Source organism: Anolis carolinensis, unplaced genomic scaffold (genome assembly GCF_035594765.1).
Source record: "Anolis carolinensis isolate JA03-04 unplaced genomic scaffold, rAnoCar3.1.pri scaffold_11, whole genome shotgun sequence".
Taxonomy (NCBI): Eukaryota; Metazoa; Chordata; class Lepidosauria; order Squamata; family Dactyloidae; genus Anolis; species Anolis carolinensis.
In genome coordinates, this window is record NW_026943822.1 from 7,577,421 (window position 1) to 7,603,825 (window position 26,405).

Genomic DNA, 26,405 nt, shown 5'->3' on the forward strand with positions numbered 1-26,405 from the left:
CTCAGCTGCTGTAAGAAAATCGCACAGACAGACTACAAACAGAGGCACAACTATGTGGCCCAAATGATTCATTGGAACTTATGCCTCAAGTACCACCTCCCAGCAGTAAGGAACTGGTGGGATCACAAACCTGCAAAAGTATTGGAAAATGAGCACGCAAAGATACTGTGGGACTTCCGAATCCAGACTGACAAAGTTCTGGAACACAACACACCAGACATCACAGTTGTGGAAAAGAAAAAGGGTTGGATCATTGATGTCGCCATCCCAGGTGACAGTCGCATTGATGATAAACAACAGGAAAAACTCAGCCGCCATCTGGACCTCAAGATTGAACTTCAAAGACTCTGGCAGAAACCAGTGCAGGTGGTCCCGGTGGTGATGGGCACATTGGGTGCCGTACCAAAAGATCTCAGCCGGCATTTGGAAACAATAGACATTGACAAAATCACAATCTGCCAACTGCAAAAGGCCACCTGACTGGGATCTGCGCGCATCATCCGAAAATACTTGGGAAGTGTTCGACTTGTGATTTTGTGATACAAAATCCAGAATATCTATCTTGTTTGCTGTGTCATACAATAATAATAATAATAATAATAATAATAATAATAATAATAAATTATAATAATAGAATATCAACAGGAAGAAAAGGAGAAAACAGAACAACAGTGGAACAACAAACTGAAGTTATAGTGCTGAAGTTATATGATGATGATGATGATAGTAATACAAAACAATAATAGTGTTCACGATAGGAATGCCAACAGAAAGGAAAGTACCTGAATATCTCTATCATGCTCCAGATGTAGAAGATGAAGAACACGACGGCTTTGCTCTGCATTTCTTCCATGCTTCCAAAGACAATGAATAAAACAAAGTTCCTTCCACTGACCTAGAAATAAGGAAATAAATGGGGAGAAAAGACTCTCAACTTGCAAGCCTTGGGTCAAACTAAACATAAAGTTCTCCAATGGGGAAAAGCCACATTTGTCACAACATATATATATGCTTTTCCTCGCCTCTGTACCTCGCGTTTAGCATGCTTGTTTCCCAGCCAAGAAACAAATGCATTATTTGGATTTGTTCTGAAGCGATGTCAAGTGAGATGTATACTACATATATATGTGTATGTATGTGTGTATGTATATGTGTATATATATATATATATATATATGTGTGTGTGTGTGTGTGTGTGTGTGTATATATGATACACACACATATATGTATATACAGTAGAGTCTCACTTATCCAAGCTAAACGGGCCGGCAGAAGCTTGGATAAGCGAATATCTTGGATAATAAGGAGAGATTAAGGAAAAGCCTATTAAACATCAAATTAGGTTATGATTTTACAAATTAAGCACCAAAACATCATGTTATACAACAAATTTTACAGAAAAAGTAGTTCAATACACAGTAATGTTATGTTGTAATTACTGTATTTACCAATTTAGCACAAAAATATCATGATATATTGAAAACATTGACTACAAAAATGGCTTGGATAATCCAGAGGCTTGGATAAGTGAGACTGTACTGTACATCTATATATATATAAAAGGGTAATGAAATTTCGGCCTAGGACAAAACAAGAAAACTACACATCCCAGAAACAGTAAACTTGGCAGCACAACCCCTCATCCATGCCTCTACGTTCATACAACAAAAAGAAAAGAAAAATAAAGTCCTAATTAGAGGGAGAGGAATAATTGTTTTTAACCAATTGCTGCCAGTTAGAAGGCTAAGCTCCGCCCACTTGGTCTCCTTGCAACCCACTCAGCCCAGCGGACAGGCAGAGTTAGGCCTCACTTAGGCCTCTTCCACAGATTATCTTATTTTAACTGGATTATATGGCAGTGTAGACTCAAGGTCCTTCCACACAGCTATATAACCCATTTATAATGGACTTAATGTCAGGGGAAAACCTTTACCCTTTACCTTAACTACCACCAATTCCTCAATACTTTACTTCCCATACCACCATACTTCGCCACAGCAACACGTGGCCGGGCACAGCTAGTATACATATACAGTAGAGACTCACTTATCCAACACTCGCTTATCCAACGTTCTGGATTATCCAACACATTTTTGTAGTCAATGTTTTCAATATATCGTGATTTTTGGTGCTAAATTCATAAATACAGTAATTACTACATAGCATTACTGCGTATTGAACTACTTTTTCTGCCAAATTTGTTGTCTAACATGATGTTTTGGTGCTTCATTTGTAAAATCATAACCTAATTTGATGTTTAATAGGCTTTTCCTTAATGCCTCCTTATTATCCAACATATTCGCTTATCCAACATTCTGCCAGCCCGTTTATGTTGGATAAGTGAGACTCTACTGTATATGTATATATATATATATACAATATAATTTACAATAATATATAATAATTATAACATATTGTATATACATATAATATTCATAATATTATATTGTAATACGATATAATACTAATAATACAATATAATATTAATTATATATTATATTTTACATGTAATATTACTAATAATATTACAATATATTGATACAGTACAATATAGTAATTTATTACCAGTATTGTACTATGCTAATAATATAATATTGTATGTAAATTTAATTTGTAAGCCGCTCTCAGTCCCCTTCGGGATGAGAAGGGCAGGATATAAATGTAGTAAATAAATAAATATACTAAATTGAAATAGTAAATTAAAGTACTACTTTTGAGCAACACCTTTAATGCAGCAGAACTACTGAGAATTCAGTTTTCTTAGGAGAAAGCAGACTGCTATAATGTAAGACACTTTGCAGTTTTAATTTTTCTTAACTGGCTTTACATTTCTTGTTGTTTTATGTATGTGTGTGTATGTATATGTATGTGTATATATGTGTGTGTACATACATATACACACATACATAGATATACACACACATGCGTGTGTGTGTGTGTGTGTGTGTGTATGTATGTATGTGTGTGTGTGTGTATATATGTATATATATATATATATATATATATATATATATATATATATATATATATATAGTTATTAATTTAAATCATTGTGTTGCCAAAGGCTTTCATGACCAAAATCACTGGTTTGCTGTGAATATTCCAGGCTGTATGGTCATGGTTCCAGAAGCATTCTCTCCTGTCATTTCGCTCACATCTATGGCAGGCATCCTCAGAGATTGTGAGGTCTGTTGGAACTAGGTAAGTGGGGTTTATAGGCAAGAAACAGCTAGGCTTTGAAGCTGCAAGGCTTTTCAGTGCTAATGAAGGTGGCCAACTGCAACACTCACACTTGCCTCAAACAAGCAAACTGGACATTGTTCCACAGTTATATATATAACCCCCACTTGCCTAGTTTCCAACAGACTTCACAACCTCTGAGAATACCTGCCACAGATGTGGGCAAAACATCAGGAGAGAATGCTTCTGGAATATGGCCATACAGCCCGGAAAAGTCACAGCAACCCAATTTAAATCATGTTTGATTCAACCACTGTAAGCCTTCCTGAAGTCCTGAACTGGAAATAAATAGACTCTCAGTTGACTGGAACCCATGGATTGCTATATGCCAGATTCTGGTTGCTTGAGAGTCTACTATTAAAAATAAACCTCATACAATAGCATATCATCAACTCTGCATTGACTTGGTATCAACACTGAAATACAGTCATGAAAAAGCAAGTAAAGACAAACTTAATGTAAGAGACTTTATATTTATAATATTACTAGCTTTGCCCGGCCATGCGTTGCTGTGGCTTATGGGAATCCTTTGTTGGCCAGGTGGAATCGCAGTGAATAGTCTTGCAGCCTCAAAGCCTGGCTGTTTTTTGGAGTAGCTGGAGCTTTTTGTTGTATGAATGTAGAGGCATGGATGAGGAGTTGTGCTGCCAAGTTTAGTGTTTCTGAGATGTGTAGTTTTGTTGTTTTGTCCTAGGCCGAAATTTCATTACCCTTTTATATATACAGTAGAGTCTCACTTATCCAACATAAACGGGCTGGCAGAATGTTGGATAAGCGAATATGTTGGATAATAAGGAGGGATTAAGGAAAAGCCTATTAAACATCAAATTAGGTTATGATTTTACAAATTAAGCACCAAAACATCATGTTAGACAACAAATTTGGCAGAAAAAGTAGTTCAATATGCAGTAATGGTATGTAGTAATTACTGTATTTATGAATTTAGCACCAAAATATCACGATATATTGAAAACATTGACTACAAAAATGCGTTGGATAATCCAGAACATTGGATAAGCGAGTGTTGGATAAGTGAGACTCTACTGTATAGATAAAAATATTTAATTTTAATTTTAGCCAGTTGCTTGAGAGTTCTGGTTAACTAGGAGCATAATATCTTTACAGTTCGCACTACAACCCGCAGTGGATTTATTGCCTTGCTATCATCAGAGCTTCATCAGGCATCGCTGCATACCTTCCCAATAATAAAGAGAAGGCATTTACAGTTCGGACTAAAAGCCGGAGCAGGTTCATTGGCATTCCCACCATTAAGAAATCGTTGCAACTGGAAGAAAAGTTACCTGGAAAAGGACGGGCAAAAGAGGAGATCGGACTAGACCTATCAAGGTGTTCACAATCTCCAGGACGGCCATCATTTGGCAGAAGTACATCATGTCTGCCGTCGTGTGGAACGTATCGAAGAAGGAATCTGGGAGAACAGATAGGACTTGGTTTCAGCATCCCTTCGGACCACGGAATGAGAAAAAGGAGTCTCACGTTAGCACCCATCATCCCCCACCCCAAACCCATCTGCTGTAGCTGAATGATTGACATTTCAAAGAGAGCAAACTTCCACAAACGGTGGAACTCACTGCCACAAGGTGTGGAGTTGTCTTCCTGGTGTTTCAGGCACAAAACTGTGTATACAGTTGATATGAAGTATAAATGAATTCTATGTTTCGACCTCATTATATGGCTCTACAGTGACCCTATAATGCAGTTCAAACTGATATAGGTCTACACTGACCCTATAATAAAGTTTGATGCAGTTCAAATTGCATTATATGGCCCTACACTGACCATACAGTGTAGCTTGTTGCAGTTCAAACGGATAAAGAGTCTACACTGACACTATAATGCAGTTCAAATTGCATTATATGCCTCTACACCTACCCTATAATGCAGTTTGATGCAGTTCAAACTGATATGAGTCTATACCAGTGATGGCCAACCTATGACACGCATGTCAGCACTGACATGCCTAGCCATTTTTGCTGACACGCTGCCGCATGCAGATTGATTGGATGACTATGTCTTTTGTGGCCAAATTTGGTTTGATTTGGTCCAGTGGTTTTGTTGTTTACTCCATGGGAATTATGCACATTACATTTACACACACACATATATATATTCACTAGCTGTGCCCAGCCACGCGTTGCTGTGGCGTTGCTGTGGCGAAGTATGGTGGTATGGGAAATAAAGTATTGAGGAATTGGTGGTAGTTAAGGTAAAGGGTAAAGGTGTGGAGTCCAGATAATCCAGTTAAAGCAGATAATATAAGATTATAAATGGGTTATATAGCTGTCTATATACACTGCCTTGAGTCTACACTGCCATCTAATCCAGTTAAAATCTGATAATCTGTATTTTATAGGCAGTGTGGAAGAGGCCTAAGTGAGGCCTAACTCTGCCTGTCCCCTGGGTGAGTGGGTTGCTAGGAGATCAAGTGGGTGGAGCTTAGGTTATATCAACCTAGAGGCGTGGATGATGGGTTGTGTTGTCAATTTTTGAGGTTGTGGGGTGTTTAGTTTTGTTGTTTTGGCGGTCGCCAGGATTCCATCACTATTTTATATATATAGATTCTATTATTGTAATATATTATCATATTATTACTATTATATTATTCATTATATTATTGATTATTCATGACTACACTGAAACTAGAATAGAGAGAAATCAGCGTGGAAACTGGAAGAGGTACCATAGATTGTTGTACATGGAAATAATGGTAGTAAATAGTTTTTGATTTATTAAATACAGTTATATATTACAATTATACATTTTTGTTATTTAAACTATACATATTGCAAAATTATGGTTTTTTTCTCAAAATGACACACCACCCAAGTCATGCTAGGTTTTTTGGAGAATTTTGATACACCAAGCGCAAAAGGTTGCCCATCATTGGTCTATACTAACCATAAAATGCCGTTCAGTGCAATTTAAATGGCACACAATGGCCCTATAATGCAGTTTGATGCGATTCAAACTGCATTTGGATCTACGTTGACTGTACAATGCAGTTCAAATGGCATTATATGGCTTTACACTGACCCTATAATGCAATTTGATGCAATTCAAACTGATATGGCCCTACACTGACCTTATAATGCAATTCAGTGCCGTTCAAACTGATATGGGTCTATGCCAGGCATGAGCAAACTTCGGCTCTCCAAGTGTTTTGGACTTCAACTCCCACAATTCTTAACAGCCAGTAGCCCAAAACACCTGAAGGGCCGAAGTTTGCCCATGCCTGGTCTATGCTGACCATACACTGTAGTTCAATGCAGTTCAAATGGCATAATATGGCTCTTCACTGACCCTATAATGCAGTTCAAGGCGGTTCAAACTGATATGGGTCTATGCTGACCGTACAATGCAGTTCAAATGGCATAATAACCCGTCCGGTCTCTTCGATCATCAGGGGAGGCTCTCCTGTTGCCACGGCCTATATCTCAGGCCCGTCTTGTGGGAACAAGGGAGAGGGCCTTTTCTGCTGTGGCCCCCCGACTGTGGAATTCACTGCCCATTGAGATTAGGCAGGCCCCCACTTTACTAGCCTTTAAGAAAGACTTAAAAACATGGCTCTTCCGGAGTGCCTTTGGAGAGTAACTGTCATATCTTTCTTCGGTTATTCTCCTTGGATATCTATCCTTTAGACTGTTCCACTATCTTATGTCCCTGTTCCCCGTGGTTTTATTCATATGCCTTTCTCACCCGAGTTTTAACTTAGTGTTCATGTGGCCCGCCCTGGTTTTTATTGCTTTTTCTGAAGTTTGGGTTGTAATGTATGTTATTATTTATTGTATTGTTAAATTGTGTTATGATGTGTTGTTTTATATTTTATATTTTGTTATATTGTATGGTTCTGGGCACGGCCCCATGTAAGCCGCCCCGAGTCCCCGTTGGGGAGATGGTGGCGGGGTATAAATAAAGTTTTTTTATTATTATTATTATTATTATTATTATTATTATTATTATTATTATTATTATTATAATATGGGTCTACACACTGACCATGCAATGCAGTCCAAACTGATAGGGCTCTATGCTGACCATACAATGCAGTTCAATGCAGTCCAAACTGCATTATACGGTCAGCGTATAAGCCTCAATACAAGTGCAAACATTTCAGGAGCCAAGCGCCGTCTTTCGGCAAGGAAAAGAGGAGGCCCACTTGCCTTTTCCCAGCATGAAGAGCCGGACAGTCATGTTCACGAAGATCCAGGAGAAGCCCAGGAACTGCACCAGGTTGTACATGAAGAGGTAGCCTCGCTTCAGGTGCCGGAACGCTGAGAACCAATGCAGGATAGAATAGATAGATAGATAGATAGATAGATAGATAGATAGATAGATAGATACTAGCTGTGCCCGGCCACGCGTTGCTGTGGCAAAGTATGATGGTATGGGAAATAAAGTATTGAGGAATTGGTGGTAGTTAAGGTAAAGGTCCCATAGTATCTTTGCGTGCTTTATTATTATTATTATTATTATTATTATTATTATTATTATTATTATTATTATTATTATTATTTACAGAGTGACAAAAAGAATGGCAAAGAGAGCAGCATTTTCATCAAATTCATTAAATTGTCTGTAATTTGCCAGCATTGAAAATGTGAGGTTTCAGAAAGCAAAGCATCAAACATGGCAGAAGCCTGCAGCGCATTCATTTCTGTGGCTATATCACAATGCTAACATTATTTATTTACTTATGCATCTATTTATATACAATATTTATATTCCGCCCTTCTCACCCCGAAGGAGACTCAGGGTGGATCACAGAACACGTATATGGCAAATATTCTGTGCTGTTATACACAGACAGGACAGACAACAGATATATATAGGCATTTCCCATCTTCGGCATCCTGGAGGTTGTGCTCAATTACGGCTGTCGCTCCATCCTCCATGTCAAAGAGCCCTGCTCACAGACTTCCTCCATTTTTTGATTGGCGGCATTTTTTTGGTATTTCCTTTATGGTGCTATTAAAATACCTCCCTGCTTGAGCAGTACCTATTTATCTACTCACAGCTGTTTTCGATCTGCTAGGTGAGCAGTGAGCTGAGCTGAGGGTCGGGCGCTCACCCCAACCCAGGCTTCAAACTGCCAACTGTTTGATTGGTAAGATAATAATAATAATAATAATAATAATAATAATAATTTTATTTTTATACCCCGCCTCCATCACCCCAGAAGGACTCGGGGCGGCTTACAGATTTATTGCAGCTGGTGGTTAACCAGCTATGCAAAAGCCTGGCTTTTATTATAAGAGAAATAATTTCTCATCCGATATTTTTGCTGATGCATATATGTATATATTATCTACATATTGCAAAATTTAAAAAGCACAGCCACTTACGGTCTTTGGGGATCCTGTTCTCAAAGTTGATTTTGTTAATTCTTTCTTCTTCCTAAAAATCAGGGAGAAAACATTTTCGGAGCATTAGAGCTGTTTAGAAGGATCCGTTTGGGTTTCAGGTTGTGGCTCTGCATCACTATAAATAAACAACTCAAACTGGATGCAAGCTGAGACCCACAACCATATTATTACTATTATCGATATTATTAATTTCCATTTCCAAGCGTATAATACTTTCACAATGGCACCCTTAGCAACAAAACCGAAAAGCAATGCTATGTAGCATTTGCCTATCAGTTGTTCAAACATCTTTTTTTTATCGCACACAAGCAAAGCAATTACAGTAGTTCTTACAAGGAGGACAATTATCATCATCATCATCATCATCATCATCATCATCATCATTGTTATTATTTTATTTATTTCCACCCCAATTTAATCAAGAGCCAAAGTGGCCCATGGCATTAAAAAGCAATGCAGTTTTAAAACTTGCAACATGTAAACATTAAAACAGAAATAAACCTAGAAGGATAAAAATAAATTGGTTATCATCACATATAAGTATTTCGAGTGGCAGATAAACAAAGCCCCAAAAAATTATTTTGTGTGTTCATTACTGATTCGAAATCTGAATATTGGTCAATATTAGAGAGAGAGATTAAATGAGATGGCTTAAAAAAACACATTTTAGTCACAACTTCTCCAAAATTCCCAACATTCTGTAGATGTATGGATATTTCTGAAAGTTGGGAGAAATTATCCCCTGTTATCTTGTGTCATTGTGTAGAAAATTCAAGGAGATAGCTGTTGTAGTTCTTTAAAAAAAATAAATGTTGCTTATAAAAACTTTGAAAATTCCCCAAAAATCTGTGGATAAGTGAAACATTTTGAAACGTGATGGGCTAACAGTGATAAATGTTTTCTACCATTGTAGCAAGTTTCACCCCAATAACTGTAAAAATGAGGGAGAAGGGAGCCATTGAAGTTTCCCCACTTGCGCAATTCCTATAATGAAAAAGTAACGAAATTCCATTACTCTCATTATAGTCATAGAATTTTCACCGAAAACACTTTAGAAACGAAACGCCAGGGCCCCTAGTTTTATAATGGATTTTGAAACTCTTTTTTTTTTATTGCACATGCCTCAATTATGTCTCATTTGGATTACATAGGGAACAGTGAAGACTTTACCTTGGCCTTCAGCTCCATCTCAGCGTCCGACTCGTCCAGCCATCGGTCGAAATCGGGAGCGAGGAACAGGGGCCGCTTCTCCTGCTTGGTCAGCCGCTCCCACCAGTGTTTCTCCACTTTCTTGACCGTGATGCTCAGCTGCCGCTGCGTCACTTTGTACACTGGCTGGAAGAGTGCAAAGCCAACGCACCGTCAGACACCAGACCGTTCACAATCTTCAGCATGGGCATTTTACAGCAAAGGCATTGTATGAGGGCTATCCAGAAAGTAGATTACATTTTGGAATTAAAAATGAACAAAGTATAGGAGAAAACATTTACCGTATGAAGTAGAAAGACACACCCAAATATCACATCTCACGTAGTCACCATTCAAATCTAGGATCGGCCAGGGCTCGCAAGCGCTTGCAAATCTAGGCATTTACCATAGCAATGAATGAATTTTGCAACTCCTTCCCCACTAAATTCTGCCGCTTGCATCCTCAACCAGCCGATCACTCCTTCCTGCAGCTGCGCAGCATCGCCAAAACGCTGCGTTGCCAGCCATGCCCCCATTGTTGGAAACAAGTGGTTGAGGACGCAAGCAGCAGAATTTAGTGGGGAAAGAGTTGCAAAGCTCATTCATCGCTATAGTAAGTGCCTAGATTTGCAAGTGCTTGCAAGCCCTGGCCGATCCTGGCTGCTTCTCCTCGGGAGCCTACGCCGCTCTCCTCCAGGCTGCTTTCCGGAGCTTGCTCAGCAGCCAGGCCGAGCAGGCCTTCTTAGGTAAGCTCGTGCCTTTTCCTTGAGCCGGCAGGAAGGGAAGGGAAGCCGCAATGTTTTGATTCTCTCTTGAGATCTCCTTGCAAAAAAAGCAAGAGCGGGGTTCTTCCTTGCTTTTGCTCCTCTCTTCCTGGTGCATTCATTGTTCAGCCTGGCTGTGTTTCAGCATTGCAATAGCACAGGGATTTTGCTGTTTCATGGGGACGCCCAGCCCCACGCGGCGGGTCGCACACTGTTGAGAACCCAAGCGGCAGAATTTGGTGGGGAAGGAGTTGCCAAGCTCATTCATCGCTATGGTAAGAACCTAAATTTGAATGGTGACTACGTGAGATGTGGTATTTGAGTGTGGCTTTCAACTGCATACGGTAAATGTTTTCTCCTATACTTTGTTCATTTTTAATTCCAAAACGTAATCTAATTTCTGGATAGCCCTCGTACAATGCCTTTGCTGTAAAATGCCCATGCTGAAGATTGTGAACGGTCTGGTGCTTGTTTGTAGGTGACCAAATACTTATTTTCCACCATAATTTGCAAATAAGTTCATGAAAAATCAGACAATATGATTTTCTGGATGTGTTTTCTCTTGTTGTCTCTCATAGTTGAGGTCTACCTATGATGTCAATTACAGGCCTCTCTCATCTTTTTAAATGGGAGAACTTGTACAATTGGTATCTGACTAAATACTTCCCCCCCACTGTATATACAGTAGAGTCTCACTTATCCAACACTCGCTTATCCAACGTTCTGGATTATCCAACACATTTTTGTAGTCAATGTTTTCAATATAACGTGGTATTTTGGTGCTAATTTTGTAAATACAGTAATTAGTACATAGCATTACTGCATATTGAACTACTTTTTCTGTCAAATTTGTTGTATAACATGATGTTTTGGTGCTTAATTTGTAAAATCATAACCTATTTTGATGTTTAATAGGCTTTTCCTTAATCTCTCCTTATTATCCAACATATTCGCTTATCCAACGTTCTGCCGGCCCGTTTATGTTGGATAAGTGAGACTCTACTGTATATGTAAAATACATATATTATATTATCACCAGTATATTATACTATTAGTATTATATAATATATTGTACTATGTCATAAGTTCTAGTATATATAATATATTGTATTACAACATTATTAATATTCTAATATAATATTATAATATAAGCAAAGAAAACCCAGCACTACTTTCAGCAAAAAGAGAGGAAAATTCCTGATTAGCTAATCTTCAAGCCCACCCTTTTGGCTCAAAGTATTTCTCCCCCGGGCAACCTGAATTTGGAGCAAAGTTGAGATAATAACCGTTGTGCAATTCAACCTGCTTGGCTGCACTGCCATCACATTAATTCCTGACATTTGCAAAAATGAGGCACTGGCACACACATATAGAGCTCAACAAAAGCTCCAGAAAGAGCCCAGCAGAGCTTTAACGGTGCATCTGCACTGCAGAAATAATGCAGTTTGATCCCGTTTTAATTGCCGTGGCTCCACACTATGGAATGATCGGATTTTCTATAGTGTATAGTGCAACTAGGGCCTTTGAGGGAGCTGCTTCCACACTATAATAATTATTGTTGTTATTAGTATTAATAATAGTAATAATAAAAATATTAATATTATTAATATCCCACTTTTTCTCTCCAAAAAGAGGTCCAAAGCAGCTCTACAATAACTTCTGGCAGAATTATACCACACAGGTAGATAGATAGATGTCAATTCCTATATATTTCCATAAAGCCCCTTATGCATGAGCCTTAAGCCTAATTATTATTATTATTATTGACACAACATAGTATGACACAGCAAACGAGATCTATATGCTGGATTTCGTATCACAGAATCACAAGTCAAACACTTCCCAAGTGTCTAGGACTGTGTGATGTTTTTTATTATTATTATTCTTATTATATTTGTACCCTGCTTTTTCTCTCCAAAAAAGAGACTGAAATTATTATTATAACTATTATTATTAATATTGTATTTCTTGCCCGCATTCTGCAACAATTCTTAAGTAAATCTATTATTGTATTATATTGTTTTGTATTGTATTATAGGTAAAGGTTTTCCCCTGACATTAAGTCCAATCATGTCCGACTCTGGGGGTTGGTGCTAATCTCCATTTCTAAGCCGAAGAGTTGGCGTCGTCCATAGACACCTCCAAGGTCATATGGCCGGCATAACTGAATGGAGTGCTGTTACCTTTCCGCTGGAGCAGTACCTATTGATCTACCCACATTTGCATGTTTTTGAACTGATAGGTTGGTAGAAGCTGAGGCTAACAGCGGGCGCTCATTCCGCTCCCCAGATTCGAACCACTGACTTTTCAGTCAGCAAGCCCGCCCTTGTTTTTACTGGTTCTTTGATTTCTTGATGTAATGTATATTATTATTTATTGTATTGTTTTAACTGTGTTATGATATGTTGTTTTTATATTTTATTATATTGTACTGTTCTGGGCATGGCCCCATGTTAGCCACCCCGAGTCCCCGTTGGGGAGATGGTGGCGGGGTATAAATAAAGTTTTATTATTATTATTATTATTATTATTATTATTATTATTATTATTATTATTATTCAGCAGCTCAGCAGTTTAACCCGCTGCACCACCAAGGGCCTTATATTATATTACATTATATTATATTGACTTTTCTAAATTCTAAACTCAGTCCATCAAGACTCTTCTAAATCCAATGCATAACTGAATGGACCCTAGTTCTCCAAATAAATCAAGCGTTTTAAACAAGGAAATAGGGAAACTTACCTGCGGCTCCACCGGTTCTAGGAACTGGATTTGGAATTCGTACACATTGTCCCCTTTGGCGCCATGGCCCTGAGCTGGGAAAATAAATGGCATTGTTGTTCACTGTTTAGTATTCCAAAAATGCCAGTAAATCTTGTCTTCCAAAAATCAAGAAATACTTGCCTTTCTAATGGTTGGAAACAAAGAAAAAGCAGAACCTGGCAGCTGTTCAGAATGAAAGTGTTGGAACACGGAAAGAAACTGTGGACATTTGCAACACAGATTGCCAATATTATTATTGTTGTTGTTATTATTATTATTATTATTATTATTATTATTATTATTATAGTAATATTATAGGCAACTATTAGTTGTATTTTCAACATGATCAGCATTAGGATATGAAGAATAGCAGGTGTTAATAAACAAGAAACTGTGGACATTTGCAAAGTAGATTGCCAATATTATTATTGCTATTATTATTATTATTATTATTATTATTATTATTATTATTATTATAGTAATATTATAGGCAACTATTAGTTGTATTTTCAACATGATCAGTATTAGGATATGAAGAATAATGTTAATAAACAAGAAACTGTGGATATTTGCAAAGCAGATTGCCAATATTATTATTGCTATTATTATTAGTATTAGTAGTAGTAGAAGTAGTAGTAGTAGTATAGTAGTATTATAGGCAACTATTAGTTGTATTTTCAACGTGATCAGGATATGAAGAATAGCAGGTGTTAATAAACAAGTAGAATTATTATTACTATTACTGCTATTATTAGTATTATTACTGGCAACCATTAATTGTATTTTGAGCATATCAGTAGTAGGATATGAAGAATAGCAGATGTTAATAAACAAGTAGAATTATTATTACTATTACTGCTATTGTTAGTATTATTACTGGAAACCATTAATTGTATTTTGAGCATATCAGTAGTAGGATATGAAGAATAGCAGATGTTAATAAACAAGTAGAATTATTATTACTATTACTGCTATTATTAGTATTATTACTGGAAACCATTAGTTGTATTTTGAGCACGATCAATATTAGGATATGAAGAATAGCAGATGTCAATAAACAAGTAGAATGATTGTTAGTATTACTGCTATTAGTATTATTACTGGCAACCATTAATTGTATTTTGAGCATATCAGTAGTAGGATATGAAGAATAGCAGATGTTAATAAACAAGCAGATCTCCGTTCGGCACCAAAGTGAATCTTGAAATGAGAGGAAGGTTAAGGAAAATTGCTGCAAATAATGAAATTGCGTTGTTTATAGTAATATGATACCTCTCATAGGAATGACTCGATGGTCAACTGGAAGACACGCACAAAATTGTATCAGAGATCCGTAGAATGAGGCTTTCCCTAGAAAATGCTTAAGGGTGCATCTACATTGTGGAATTGATGCGGTTTGACACCACTTTAATTGCCATGGAGAGCAGGAAGTTGCAGTTTTACAAGATTTGAACCTTCTTTGCGAAAGGATGCAAGTGCCTCACTGAAATGTAAACCAAGGGACTCATTGAGCCATGGCACTGAAAGCGGCGTCAAACTGTGTTAAGACCACAGTGTAGATGCACCCCATGAGCCCAAACAATGTGCCTTCCCTTAGTCTTAGCAACACAGGATATTTTATGCAAGTTTTGTTTTTCCAGTGCAGTGAAAGTAAACAAAAGGCATTTACCTAGGAATTCATTTCCCTTTCAAAACCCAACATTTGACAGTTTGGTGAAATCCAAACAGAAGCTGCAAAAGGAAGAAAGAAAGGACTGTTCGCCAGGCTTGCTTTCACTGTTCAAGATTAGGAAAACGTGGACGTGTCACCACCACATTGAAATGAGACCACATTTGTGCGCAAACAGATGCCGGATCAGGAAGAGAAAAAATTACAATGTTTTAGCTTTGCACAGAAATGATCATTTTGGTTAAAGAAGAACCATGGACTAATCTTAAACATGAGCAAGCATTTGTTGAGAATTATTATTATTGCTATTATTAGTATTATTACTGGCAACCATTAATTGTATTTTGAGAACGATCAATATTAGGATATAAAGAATAGCAGATGTCAATAAACAAGTAGAATTATTGTTATTATTACTGCTATTATTAGTATTGTTACTGGCAACCATTAATTGTATTTTGAGCACAATCAATATTAGGATTGAAGAATAGCAGATGTCAATAAACAAGTAGAATTATTGCTATTATTACTGCTATTATTAGTATTATTACTGGCAACCATTAATTGTATTTTGAGCACGATTAATATTAGGATATGAAGAATAGCAGCTGTCAATAAACAGAATTATTATTACTATTGCTGCTATTATTAGTATTATTATATCATATTATATTATATCATATTTTCAGCATGATCGGTATTAGGATATGAAGAATAGCAGATGTTAATAAACAAATAGAATTATTGCTATTATTGCTGAGATTATTAGTATTATTACTGGCAACCATTAACTGTATTTTCAGCATGATCAGTATTAAGATTTGAAGAATATCAGATGTTAATAAACAAGTAGAATAATAATAATTATTATTATTACTGCTATAATTAGTATTATTACTGGCAACCATTAACTGCATTTTCAGCACGATCAGTATTAGGATATGAAGAATAGCATAAGTTATTAAACAAGTAGAATTATTGCTATTATTGCTATCATTATTATTATTATTTCTATCTGGCTTTATCTTTTGAGGTTATTGGTTGGCAAAATAATTTTTCCTTATGAGCCAAGCTCTCCGTATCCACGGATTTGAGGATTTCCTTATCCACGGATTCAATCTTCAGGGAACTAGCAAACTTTTCCTTCTCCAAAGAGAGACTGTTTCCTGAAACAAGAATGAAAATGGACCAACCTTTGAAATGGAGGACATTGTCTGCGATGGTGATTTCAGGATTCTGGAGAGAAAACAGACAGAGAATGGTGAGTAGCTGGATTTATTACATATAATAATCTATCTATATATATAAAAGAGTGATGGCATCACGGCGACCCACAAAACAACAAAACTACAGGCCCCCCAACCTCGAAATTTGACGACACAACCCATCATCCACGCCTCTAGGTTGATACAACAAAAAGAAAAGAAAAATAAAGTCCTAATTAGTGAGAGAGGAATAATTGCTTTTATCCAATTGCTGCCAGTTAGAAGGCTAAGCTCCTCCAACTTGGTCTCCTAGCAACCCAATAAAAAATAATAAAAAACACTAAAAAATAATAAAAAAACACTAAAAAAATTAATACAATAAAATACTATAATAACAGAAAATAACTAAAAATAATACAAGAAAATAATAAAATATAATAAATAAAAAGATAACTTACAATAAAATTGATTAAAAAATACAAATAACGTCAAATAAAAATTACACAACAATTTTTAACCAATACCACCACCACTTTGACACAGCAACGCGTGGCCGGGCACAGCTAGTGTATATATATATATATATATATATATATATATATATGGTTGTGAACCTGTTTTAAGTTGACACGATACGAGGATTTAAAGATCGAACTGCAAAGACTCTGGCACAAACCAGTTAAGGTGGTCCCAGTGGTGGTCGGCACACCGGGTGCACTGCCTAAAGACCTTGGCTTAAACACAATCAGCGCTGACAAAATTACAATCTGTCAACTGCAAAAGGCCACCCTACTCGGATCTGCATGCATTATATGGCAATACATCACATAGTCCTAGACACTTGGAAAGTGTCCGGCGTGGGATCCAATACAACAACAGCCAGCATAGTAATCTTGTGTGCTGTGTACTAATCTTGTTGTGTATCAAATAATAATAGTAGCAATAATAATAATAATAATATTCTTCTGGTTAAAGTCAAGGAGGCTTGCTCTTCTCGTTTACAACGCATCGAAGATTGCAGTTTGGTGCCTGAAAATCTGGTTTTGCAAGAAGAAAACCAAAAGAAATGCAAATGGAGCAGGACCGTGGGAAGCCGCCTTGCATCACATCTGAGCCTCAAGGAGAGGCGAGTAATAAATGTATTATTATTTTATTATGACACAGCAAACAAGATAGACATGCTGTATTTCGTATCACAAAATCACAAGTCGAACACTTCCCAAGTATCTAGGACTGTGTGATGTATTTTCAGATGATGCGCGTAGATCCCAGTAGGGTGGCCTTTTGCAAAGCATGCAGGCACCGCACAAGTCCTCCTAACAGATAGCCATCCAGCCTCAAAAGGAGACTCCACCAGACTCCTTATTAAAAAGGGTAATGGTTTCCCCTGATGATAAGTCCAGTCGTGACAGCCTGGAACACTGTTACCTTCTCGCCGGAGCGGTACCTATAGATCTACTCACATTGGCATGTTTTCGAACAGCTAGGTTGGCAGAAGCTGGAGCTAACAGCGGGCGCTCACTCCACTCCCCGGATCTGAACCTGGGACCTTTCGGTCTGCAAGTTCAGCAGCTCAGCGCCTTGACACACTGCTTATTCATATCCCAATGGGAGTCCACAGCAGGGCAGGCAGGCACCCCGCAAGCCCTCCCAACAGATGGCCATCCAGACTCCTTATTCTATCTCCTTCTGTGGAGTTTTGAAACTGGATGGCTATCTATTGGGAAGGCTTGGATGGTGCTTATTTATATCCCAATGGAGGTCCACAGCAAAGCAAGCAAGCACCACACAAGCCTTCCAGACAGATGGCCAACCTCAAAAGGAGACTTCTTATTATGCTTATTCATATCCCAAAGGAGATCCACAGCAAAGCATGCAGGCACCAAGCAAGCCTTCCTGACAGATAGCCATCCAGCCTCAAAAGGAGACTCCACCAGACTCCTTATTAGGTAAAGGTAAAGGTTTCCCCTGATGTTAAGTCCAGTCATGACTGACTCTGGGGGTTGGTGCTCATCTCCATTTCTAAGCCAAAGAGCTGGCATTGTCCGTAGACACCTCCAAGGTCATGTGGCCTGGAACGCTGTTACCTTCCCGCCGGAGCAGTACCTATAGATCTACTCACATTTGCATGTTTTCTAACTGCTAGGTTGGCAGAAGCTGGAGCTAACAGTGGGCGCTCACTCAACTCCCCGGATCTGAAACTGGGACCTTTCGGTCTGCAAGTTCAGCAGCTCAGCGCCTTGACACACTGCTTATTCATATCCCAATGGGAGTCCACAGCAGGGCAGGCAGGCATCCCGCAAGCCCTCCCAACAGATGGCCATCCAGACTCCTTATTCTATCTCCTTCTTTGGAGTTTTGAAACTGGATGGCTCTCTATTGGGAAGGCTTGGATGGTGCTTATTTATATCCCAATGGAGATCCACAGCAAAGCATGCAGGCACCACGCAAGCCCTCCTAACAGATAGCCATCCAGCCTCAAAAGGAGGCTCCACCAGACTCCTTATTAGGTAAAGGTAAAGGTTTCCCCTGATGTTAAGTCCAGTCGTGTCTGACTCTGGGGGTTGGTGCTCATCTCCATTTCAAAGCCGAAGAGCCGGCATTGTCCGTACACACCTCCAAGGTCATGTGGCCATCGACATGACTGCATGGAACGCCGTTACCTTCTCGCCGGAGCGGTACCTATAGATCTACTCACATATCAGGCCTGTAGCAAGGGGGGAGGGGTTTAGGGGTTCAAACCCACCCCGAAATTTTTCAGGTTATAAAAAAAACCCTGGTTTACTCATGAATTTTAACTGGTTAACCAAATCCCCATGCTAAATCTATGAGACACAAAACATTAAGAGTCCCTCCAGGCACTATCTCAAGCAGATATTGACAGGTTTGTAGCGGGTGTGGGGGGTGTTAGGGGTTCAACCCCCCCCCTGAAATTTTAACCCCCCCCCCCCCCCGAAATTTTTTTCTGGCTACGGCCCTGCGTCACATTGGCATGTTTTCGAACAGCTAGGTTGGCAGAAGCTGGAGCTAACAGCGGGCGCTCACTCCGCTCCCCGGATCTGAACCTGGGACCTTTCGGTCTGCAAGTTCAGCAGCTCATAGAATCATAGAATCATAGAATCATAGAATAGCAGAGTTGGAAGAGACCACATGGGCCATCCAGTCCAACCCCCTGCTAAGAAGCAGGAAATCGCATTCAAAGCACCCCCGACAGATGGCCATCCAGCCTCTGCTTAAAAGCCTCCACGGAAGGAGCCTCCACCACGGCCCCGGGGAGAGAGTTCCACTGTCGAACAGCCCTTCTCACAGTGAGGAAGTTCTTCCTGATGTTCAGGTGGAATCTCCTTTCCTGTAGTTTGAAGCCATTGTTCCCTTGCGTCCTAGTCTGCAGGGCAGCAGAAAACAAGCTTGCTCCCTCTTCCCTATGACTTCCCTTCACGTATTTGTACATGGCTATCATGTCTCCTCTCAGCCTTCTCTTCTGCAGGCTAAACATGCCCAGCTCTTTAAGCCGCTCCTCATAGGGCTTGTTCTCCAGACCCTTCATCATTTTAGTCGCCCTCCTCTGGACGCTTTCCAGCTTGTCAACATCTCCCTTCAGCTGTGGTGCCCAAAATTGGACACAGTGTGATTCCAGGTGTGGTCTGACCAAGGCAGAATAGAGAGGGAGCAGGAGTTCCCTGGATCTAGACGCTCAGCGCTTTAACACACTGCTTATTCATATCCCAATGGAAGTCCACAGCAGGGCAGGCAGGCACCCCGCAAGCCCTCCCAACAGATGGCCATCCAGCCTCAAAAGGGGACTCCACCAAGCATCAGATTCTCTGATTCAAGTGGAAGGCTTGAATTGCCATTTGGATGCATGGCTCCATTGAGTCCCAGTGCTGGAGCAGCAGCATGGCCCCATTCCTCCAATGAGAGGCGTTCTCCTTGCAGGGATGGAAATCCAGCCCTCCAGTCCTTCCCAGGTGGGCTCACCTGGACGTCGCTGAGCTCCACGCGCAGGTAGAGCTCCTGGTGCCTCTGCGCCCAGTGCACCTGCGGGGTCAGGCTGGCGGCAGCAGGCATCTTCCTCCTCCTCCTCCTCCTCCTCGCTTGAGGCCCAAAGGAAGGCGGAGAGAGAGGGCCAGGCTGCTGCTCCTGCTGCTTCTCCTCCCCCCGCCTGCGTCACCCTCCACACCCACCTCGGGGCGGGGACTACCACTCCCAGAATCCCCAGCTGCCTGCAAGGAGGGCTGCTGGGAGTTGTAGTCTTTTGGGCAAGGGATCAAAGAGTTCTGAGAGAACCACCCTCCCTGGGCCCCCCACTCCAGCCCTTTCTGCCAGGCTGGAAGGCACCGTCCAAAGCAGGGGTCCCCAAACTAAGGCCCGGGGACCGGATGCGGCCCTCCAAAGGATTTACCTGGCCCCTGCTCTTAGTTTTAGACTTAGGCTTGCCCAAAGTCTGAAATGACTTGAAGGCACACAACAACAACAATCCTACTTGACTATCTCATTGGCCAGAAGCAGGCGCACACTTCCCATTGAAATCCTGATAGGTTTACTGTATGTTGGTTAAAACTGTTTTTATTTTTAAATATTGTATTGTTTTTTCATTTACTAATATTGTGCTATGGTAATAATAGAATATATTGTGATACATATAATATTGATACTAATATTATAATGCAGGGGTCCCCAAACTAAGGCCCGGGGGCCGGATGCGGCCCTCCGAGGTCATTTACCTGGCCCCCGTCCTCAGTTTTATAATATAATAAATTGTATATACATATAATATTGATAATAATATTAAAATGTAATACAATATAACACTAATAATAATACCATATAAGAATATTAATTATATATTCTATATTACATATAATATTACTAATAATATTACAGTATAGTGGTATAGTTCAATATAATAATTATATAATGCTAATATTGTGCTATGCTAATAATATAATATATTGTATGTACATATAATTTGTAAGCCACTCTGAGTCCCCTTTGGGATGAGACGGGTGTGATACAAATGTAGTAAATAAATGCAGTAGATAAATAAATAATAAATAAATACATTTTAGACTTAGGCTCACCCAAAGTCTGAAATGACTTGAAGGCACACAACAACAACAACAACAACAACAACAACCCTAAATTAACTTGACTATCTTATTGGCCAGAAGCAGGACCACACTTTCCATTGAAATCCTGATAAATGTATGTTGGTTAAAATGGTTTTTATTTTTAAATATTGTATTGTTCTTTCGTTGTTGTTGTTGTTGTTGTTGTTGTTTTTGAACTACAAATAAGACATGTGCAGTGTGCACCAGAATTTGTTTGTACAGTAGAGTCTCACTTATCCAACATAAACGGGCCGGCAGAATGTTGGATAAGTGAATATGTTGGATAATAAGGAGAGATTAAGAAAAAGCCTATTAAACATCAAAATAGGTTATGATTTTACAAATTAAGCACCAAAACATCATGTTATACAACAAATTTGACAGAAAAAGTAGTTCATTACACATTAATGCTATGTAGAAATTACTGTATTTATGAATTTAGCACCAAAATATCATGATATATTGAAAACATTGACTACAAAAATGTGTTGGATAATCCAGAACATTGGATAAGTGAGAGTTGGATAAGTGAGACTCTACTGTATTTTTTTTTCCAAATGATAATCCGGCCCCTCAATAGTCTGAAGGATTGTGGACCGGCCCTCGCCTTAAAAAGTTTGAGGACCCCTGAATTATATCTTATATACAGGGGGCTACAATCTTTCTTTTCTTTTCTTTTGTAAATAATTTTATTGAAACTTTGCTGTTACATAAAAGTGTACAGGGGGCTGAAAACTAAGGGAAAGGTTAGTGAGGATGGATTTGGGGGGAAGGAAATGGGGTGGTAAGGGAGGAAAGGGAAAGTGGGGGTAGGGGGGTAGGGGAAAGGAATAGGTATGGATTGAGGTGGGGAGGGTAGAAGTACTGGCTATCGGCCAGGGGAACATTACCTATATTCTGGGGAATATGGGGTGGGGATGGGGTGACTTCCGTTCTTCTTTTCCAATATAGATTCTTCTGTCTTCATTCATTTTCTTTTTCAAGGTAATCTTCAAAATCAACCCAATTTGTTTTTTTCATGGCCTTGCCGGAATTATTCTTCATCCAAAAGGTTAAATTGTCCATATCTCTTATTTCTATAATTTTATTTATCCATTGATCTTTAGTAGGGGTTTCTTTAGATTTCCAATTTTTCGCCAGAAGTATCCTAGCTGCCGTTATAAAGTAAGTAAAAAGTTGTCGCAATTTTAACTTCAAAATCATACAACCCTAACAGGAGGAGTTCCGGTTTAAAAATCATATTTAATTTAAGAATCTTATTACATTTTGCGTGTATTATTTTCCAAAACTTTTCAATTTTTTTTACAACTCCACCACATGTGGAAGTAGGAGCCCACTTGGTCTTTACACTTCCAACATCTATTACTAGTACAGTAGAGTCTCACTTATCCAAGCTAAACGGGCCGGCAGAAGCTTGGATAAGCAAATATCTTGGATAATAAGGAGGGATTAAGGAAAAGCCTATTAAACATCAAATTAGGTTATGATTTTATAAATTAAGCACCCAAACATCATGTTTTACAAAATAAAATGACAGAAAAAGCAGTTCAATACGCAGTAATGTTATGTTGTAATTACTATATTTACAAATTTAGCACCAAAATATCACGATATATTGAAAACATTGACTACAAAAATGGCTTGGATAATCCAGAAACTTGGATAAGCGAGGCTTGGATAAGTGAGACTCTACTGTATTTTTGTACATTAGGCCCATTTTTTTCGGTGTTAGATACCACCTATGTATTAATTTTAACCAATTCTCCTTTAAATCTGAGGCATATGTGTATCTAATATATATGTGTATCTAAAAGGATGAAGCTTGGCCCTGTTGGGAGGACTTAGATCAGGGGTCCCCAAACTAAGGCCCGGGGGCCGGATGCGGCCCTCCAAGGTCATTTACCTGGCCCCCGCCCTCAGTTTTAGACTTCGCCTCGCCCAAAGTCTAAAATGACTTGAAGGCACACAATACCAACAATCCTACTTAACTTGACTATCTCATTGGCCAGAAGCAGGGCCACACTTTCCATTGAAATCCTGATAGGTTCATGTTGGTTAAAATTGTTTTTATTTTTAAATATTGTATTGTTATTTTATTTACTAATATTGTGCTATGGTAATAATTGAATATATTGTATATACATATAATATTGATACTAATGTAATGTAATGCAATATAATACTAATAATTATACAATATAATAATATTAATTATACATTATATATTAAATGTAATATTACTAATATTATGGTAGTGGTATAGGATAATATAGTAATATATAATGCTAATATTGTGCTATGCCAATAATATAACATATTGTATGTACATACAACTTGTAAGCCGCTCTGAGTCCCCATCGGGGTGAGAGAGGATGGGGTATAAATGTAGTAAATAAATAAATAAATAAATAGTTGTTGGGTTTTTGTTTTGTTTTGTTTTTTTTTTGCACTACAAATAAGACATGTGCAGTGTGCACAGGAATTTGTTTGTATTTTTTTTTCAAATGATAATTCGGCCCCTCAACAGCCTGAGGGACCATGAACCAGCCCTCCACTTTAAAAGTTTGGGGACCCCTGGCTTAGATGATGTCTTCCTTCCTAGCAGAAGGAGGTTGGACTGGATGGCTATGGGGGTCCCTTTCAGTTCTAGGATTCTATCTCTTTCTTTGGATGCTTTGAAACTCTCTGTTGGGAAGGCTTTGGACCAGGGGTCCTCAAACTTTTAAAGTAGAGGGCCGGTTCATGGTCCCTGAGACTGTTGAGGGGCCGAATTATCATTTGGGAAAAGAAAAAAAAAACGAACAAATTCCTATGCACACTACACATAGTGCAAAAAAACCCCTCCCAACAACTATTTATTTATTTATTTACTACATTTATACCCTGCCCTCTCTCGCCCCAAAAGGGACTCAAGAGCGGCTTACAAGTTATATATACATACAATATATTATATTAATGGCATAGCACAATATTAGCATTATATATTATTATATTGTACTATACCACTATACTGTAATATTATTAGTAATATTACATTTAATATTTACTGTATAATTAATTTTATTATGTTGCATTATTGTTAGTATTATATTTATGACATAATATTAGTATCAATATTATATGTACATATAATATATATTATATTATTAGCAAAGCACAATATTAGCATTAGATATTACTACATTGTACTATACCACTATCCCGTAATATTATTAGTAATATTACATTTAATATATAATGTATAATTAATATTATTATGTTGCATTAGTATTAGTATTATATTGTATGACATTATAACAGGGGTCCCCAAACTTTTAAAGCAAAGGGCCGGTCCAAAATCCTTCAGACTGTTGAGGGGCCAAATTATCATTTGGGGGGAAAAAACGAACAAATTCCTATGCACACTGCACATATCTTATTTGTAGTGCAAAACAACAATAACAATGAAAGAACAATACAATATTTAAAAATGAAAATAATATTAACCAACACAAACCTATCAGGATTTCAATAGGAAGTGTGGGCCTGCTTCTGGCCAATGAGATAGTCAGGTTAATTAGGATTGTTGTTGTTGTTGTTGTTGTGTGTCTTCAAGTCATTTCAGACTTTGGGCGAGCCTAAGTCCAAAATTATTTATTTATTCATTTACTACATTTATTTACTACATTTATATCCCAACCTTCTCACCCCGAAGGGAATTCAGAGCTGCTGTATGTACATACAATATGTTATATTATTAGCATAGCACAATATTAGCATTATACTATATTGAACTATACTACTATACTGTAATATTATATGCAATATATAACATATAATTAATATTATTATATGGTATTATTGTTAGTATTATATTGTATAAAATGATAATATTCTTATCAATATTATATGTATATACAATATATTATATTATTAAAACTGATATAAAAATATTATATTATAAATGAGGGCGGGGGCCAGGTAAATTACCTTGGAGGGCCACATCCGGCCCCCGGGCCTTAGTTTGGGGACCCCTGTCCTAGGCTGTGCGCCTTCGTGCGTTTTTGGAGCGTTCTGAGGGGACCTCTTTGGAGGGCTTTAAAAGCCCCGTTTTATCACGGTTTTTAACACACCAAAACCCCCAACGTGTCATCTAAAGTCTGGCCTATCTTCCGGCTTAATCTGAGCGCGGAGGGTGCTTCCGGTGACCCGGTTCTGGCCCCCTCTTTTCTGCTGCAAAACTGGCACGGTGCGTAAAGCGCCAGGCCAACCTTGCGCCCTCGTGCGCCTTGGAGAGCCATGGGGGTACCTCTATTTCGGGCTCTGGGAGCCCCATTTCACGTCCGTTTTTAATCAAATAAAAAGGCCAACGTGTAGCCCAAAGCTTGACCTGTCCGCTACATGAATATGGGGGCGGAGGACCCCCGCGGTGCCTGTCTTTGGGGCCCCTCTTTTCCGCGGCCCCGTTAGGAGAGCGCGCCAAGCTCAGCCTGGGTTTGCTTTGGCGGAGGGGAGCGCAAAGGAAGGAGGAGGCGGAGGAAGAGGCGAAGGCTGCTCCCTCGGTGCCTGCCTGCGGGGGCAGTGTGCTTCGGAGGCGGCTGCAGCTGCAGCTTCGTGGCCCGGCCCCTGGAAGGAAGGGACGAGGAAGCGGAAGGCCCCAGATCCGCAGGAGGAGGAGGAGGAAAGGGAAGAGACGCGCCGCCCGCAGTGAGTAAGGCAAAAGCGCCTCTCCAAATGGGGACCGCTCCGCAACCTTGGGTTCCCGGCCTCTTTGGGGCTGCTCTATGGGGTCCTGGGGAAAAGGAGGCAAGGAAAAGCCCCACCAAGCAGTGCCAGGCTTGCAGAGGGCAAGGCGAGGGCCCAAACCCAGCCCCAGGGCCTCCCCACCGACCCCTGCTTCATGGGGATGGAATCCTTCTCCAAGGGGAAATCTAGTATATTATCTGGATGTCATATAGGGCTGCTTTGCAGCCATGCCGCATGTATACATGTATGACATGCCTATATCCCAGGCATGGGCAAACTTCGGCCCTCCTGATGTTTTGGACTTCAACTCCCACAATTCCAAACAGCTGGAAAATGTAATCACAGAGATAGTC

General features: G+C 39.1%; 2 protein-coding genes across 4 annotated transcripts in view; one reads left to right on the forward strand and one right to left on the reverse strand.

Annotated features, from left to right (window-relative positions):
• hacd3 (3-hydroxyacyl-CoA dehydratase 3) overlaps positions 1-20,398 on the reverse strand; it is a 29,079-nt gene extending 8,681 nt beyond the window's left edge. Inside the window, exons 1-8 of the mRNA XM_003227602.4 lie at positions 20,195-20,398; positions 16,205-16,247; positions 13,322-13,395; positions 9,795-9,959; positions 8,604-8,655; positions 7,422-7,532; positions 4,542-4,669; positions 783-895 (exon numbers count right to left, since the gene is read on the reverse strand). Coding sequence (XP_003227650.1) covers positions 783-895; positions 4,542-4,669; positions 7,422-7,532; positions 8,604-8,655; positions 9,795-9,959; positions 13,322-13,395; positions 16,205-16,247; positions 20,195-20,284 — 776 coding nt within the window. The 5' untranslated portion in view covers positions 20,285-20,398. The remainder of the gene's footprint in view (positions 1-782; positions 896-4,541; positions 4,670-7,421; positions 7,533-8,603; positions 8,656-9,794; positions 9,960-13,321; positions 13,396-16,204; positions 16,248-20,194) is intronic.
• A 5,472-nt stretch (positions 20,399-25,870) lies between these two features.
• The window catches only part of dpp8 (dipeptidyl peptidase 8), a 28,881-nt gene continuing 28,346 nt past the window's right edge, over positions 25,871-26,405 (forward strand). The window contains exon 1 of one of the 3 annotated variants that reach the window (XM_062963326.1): positions 25,871-26,013. The gene's annotated coding sequence lies outside the window, so the exon portion shown is untranslated. Of the gene's footprint in view, positions 26,018-26,405 lie in introns of all 3 variants that reach the window. The other 2 variants (XM_062963327.1, XM_062963328.1) reach the window with 2 other exon arrangements.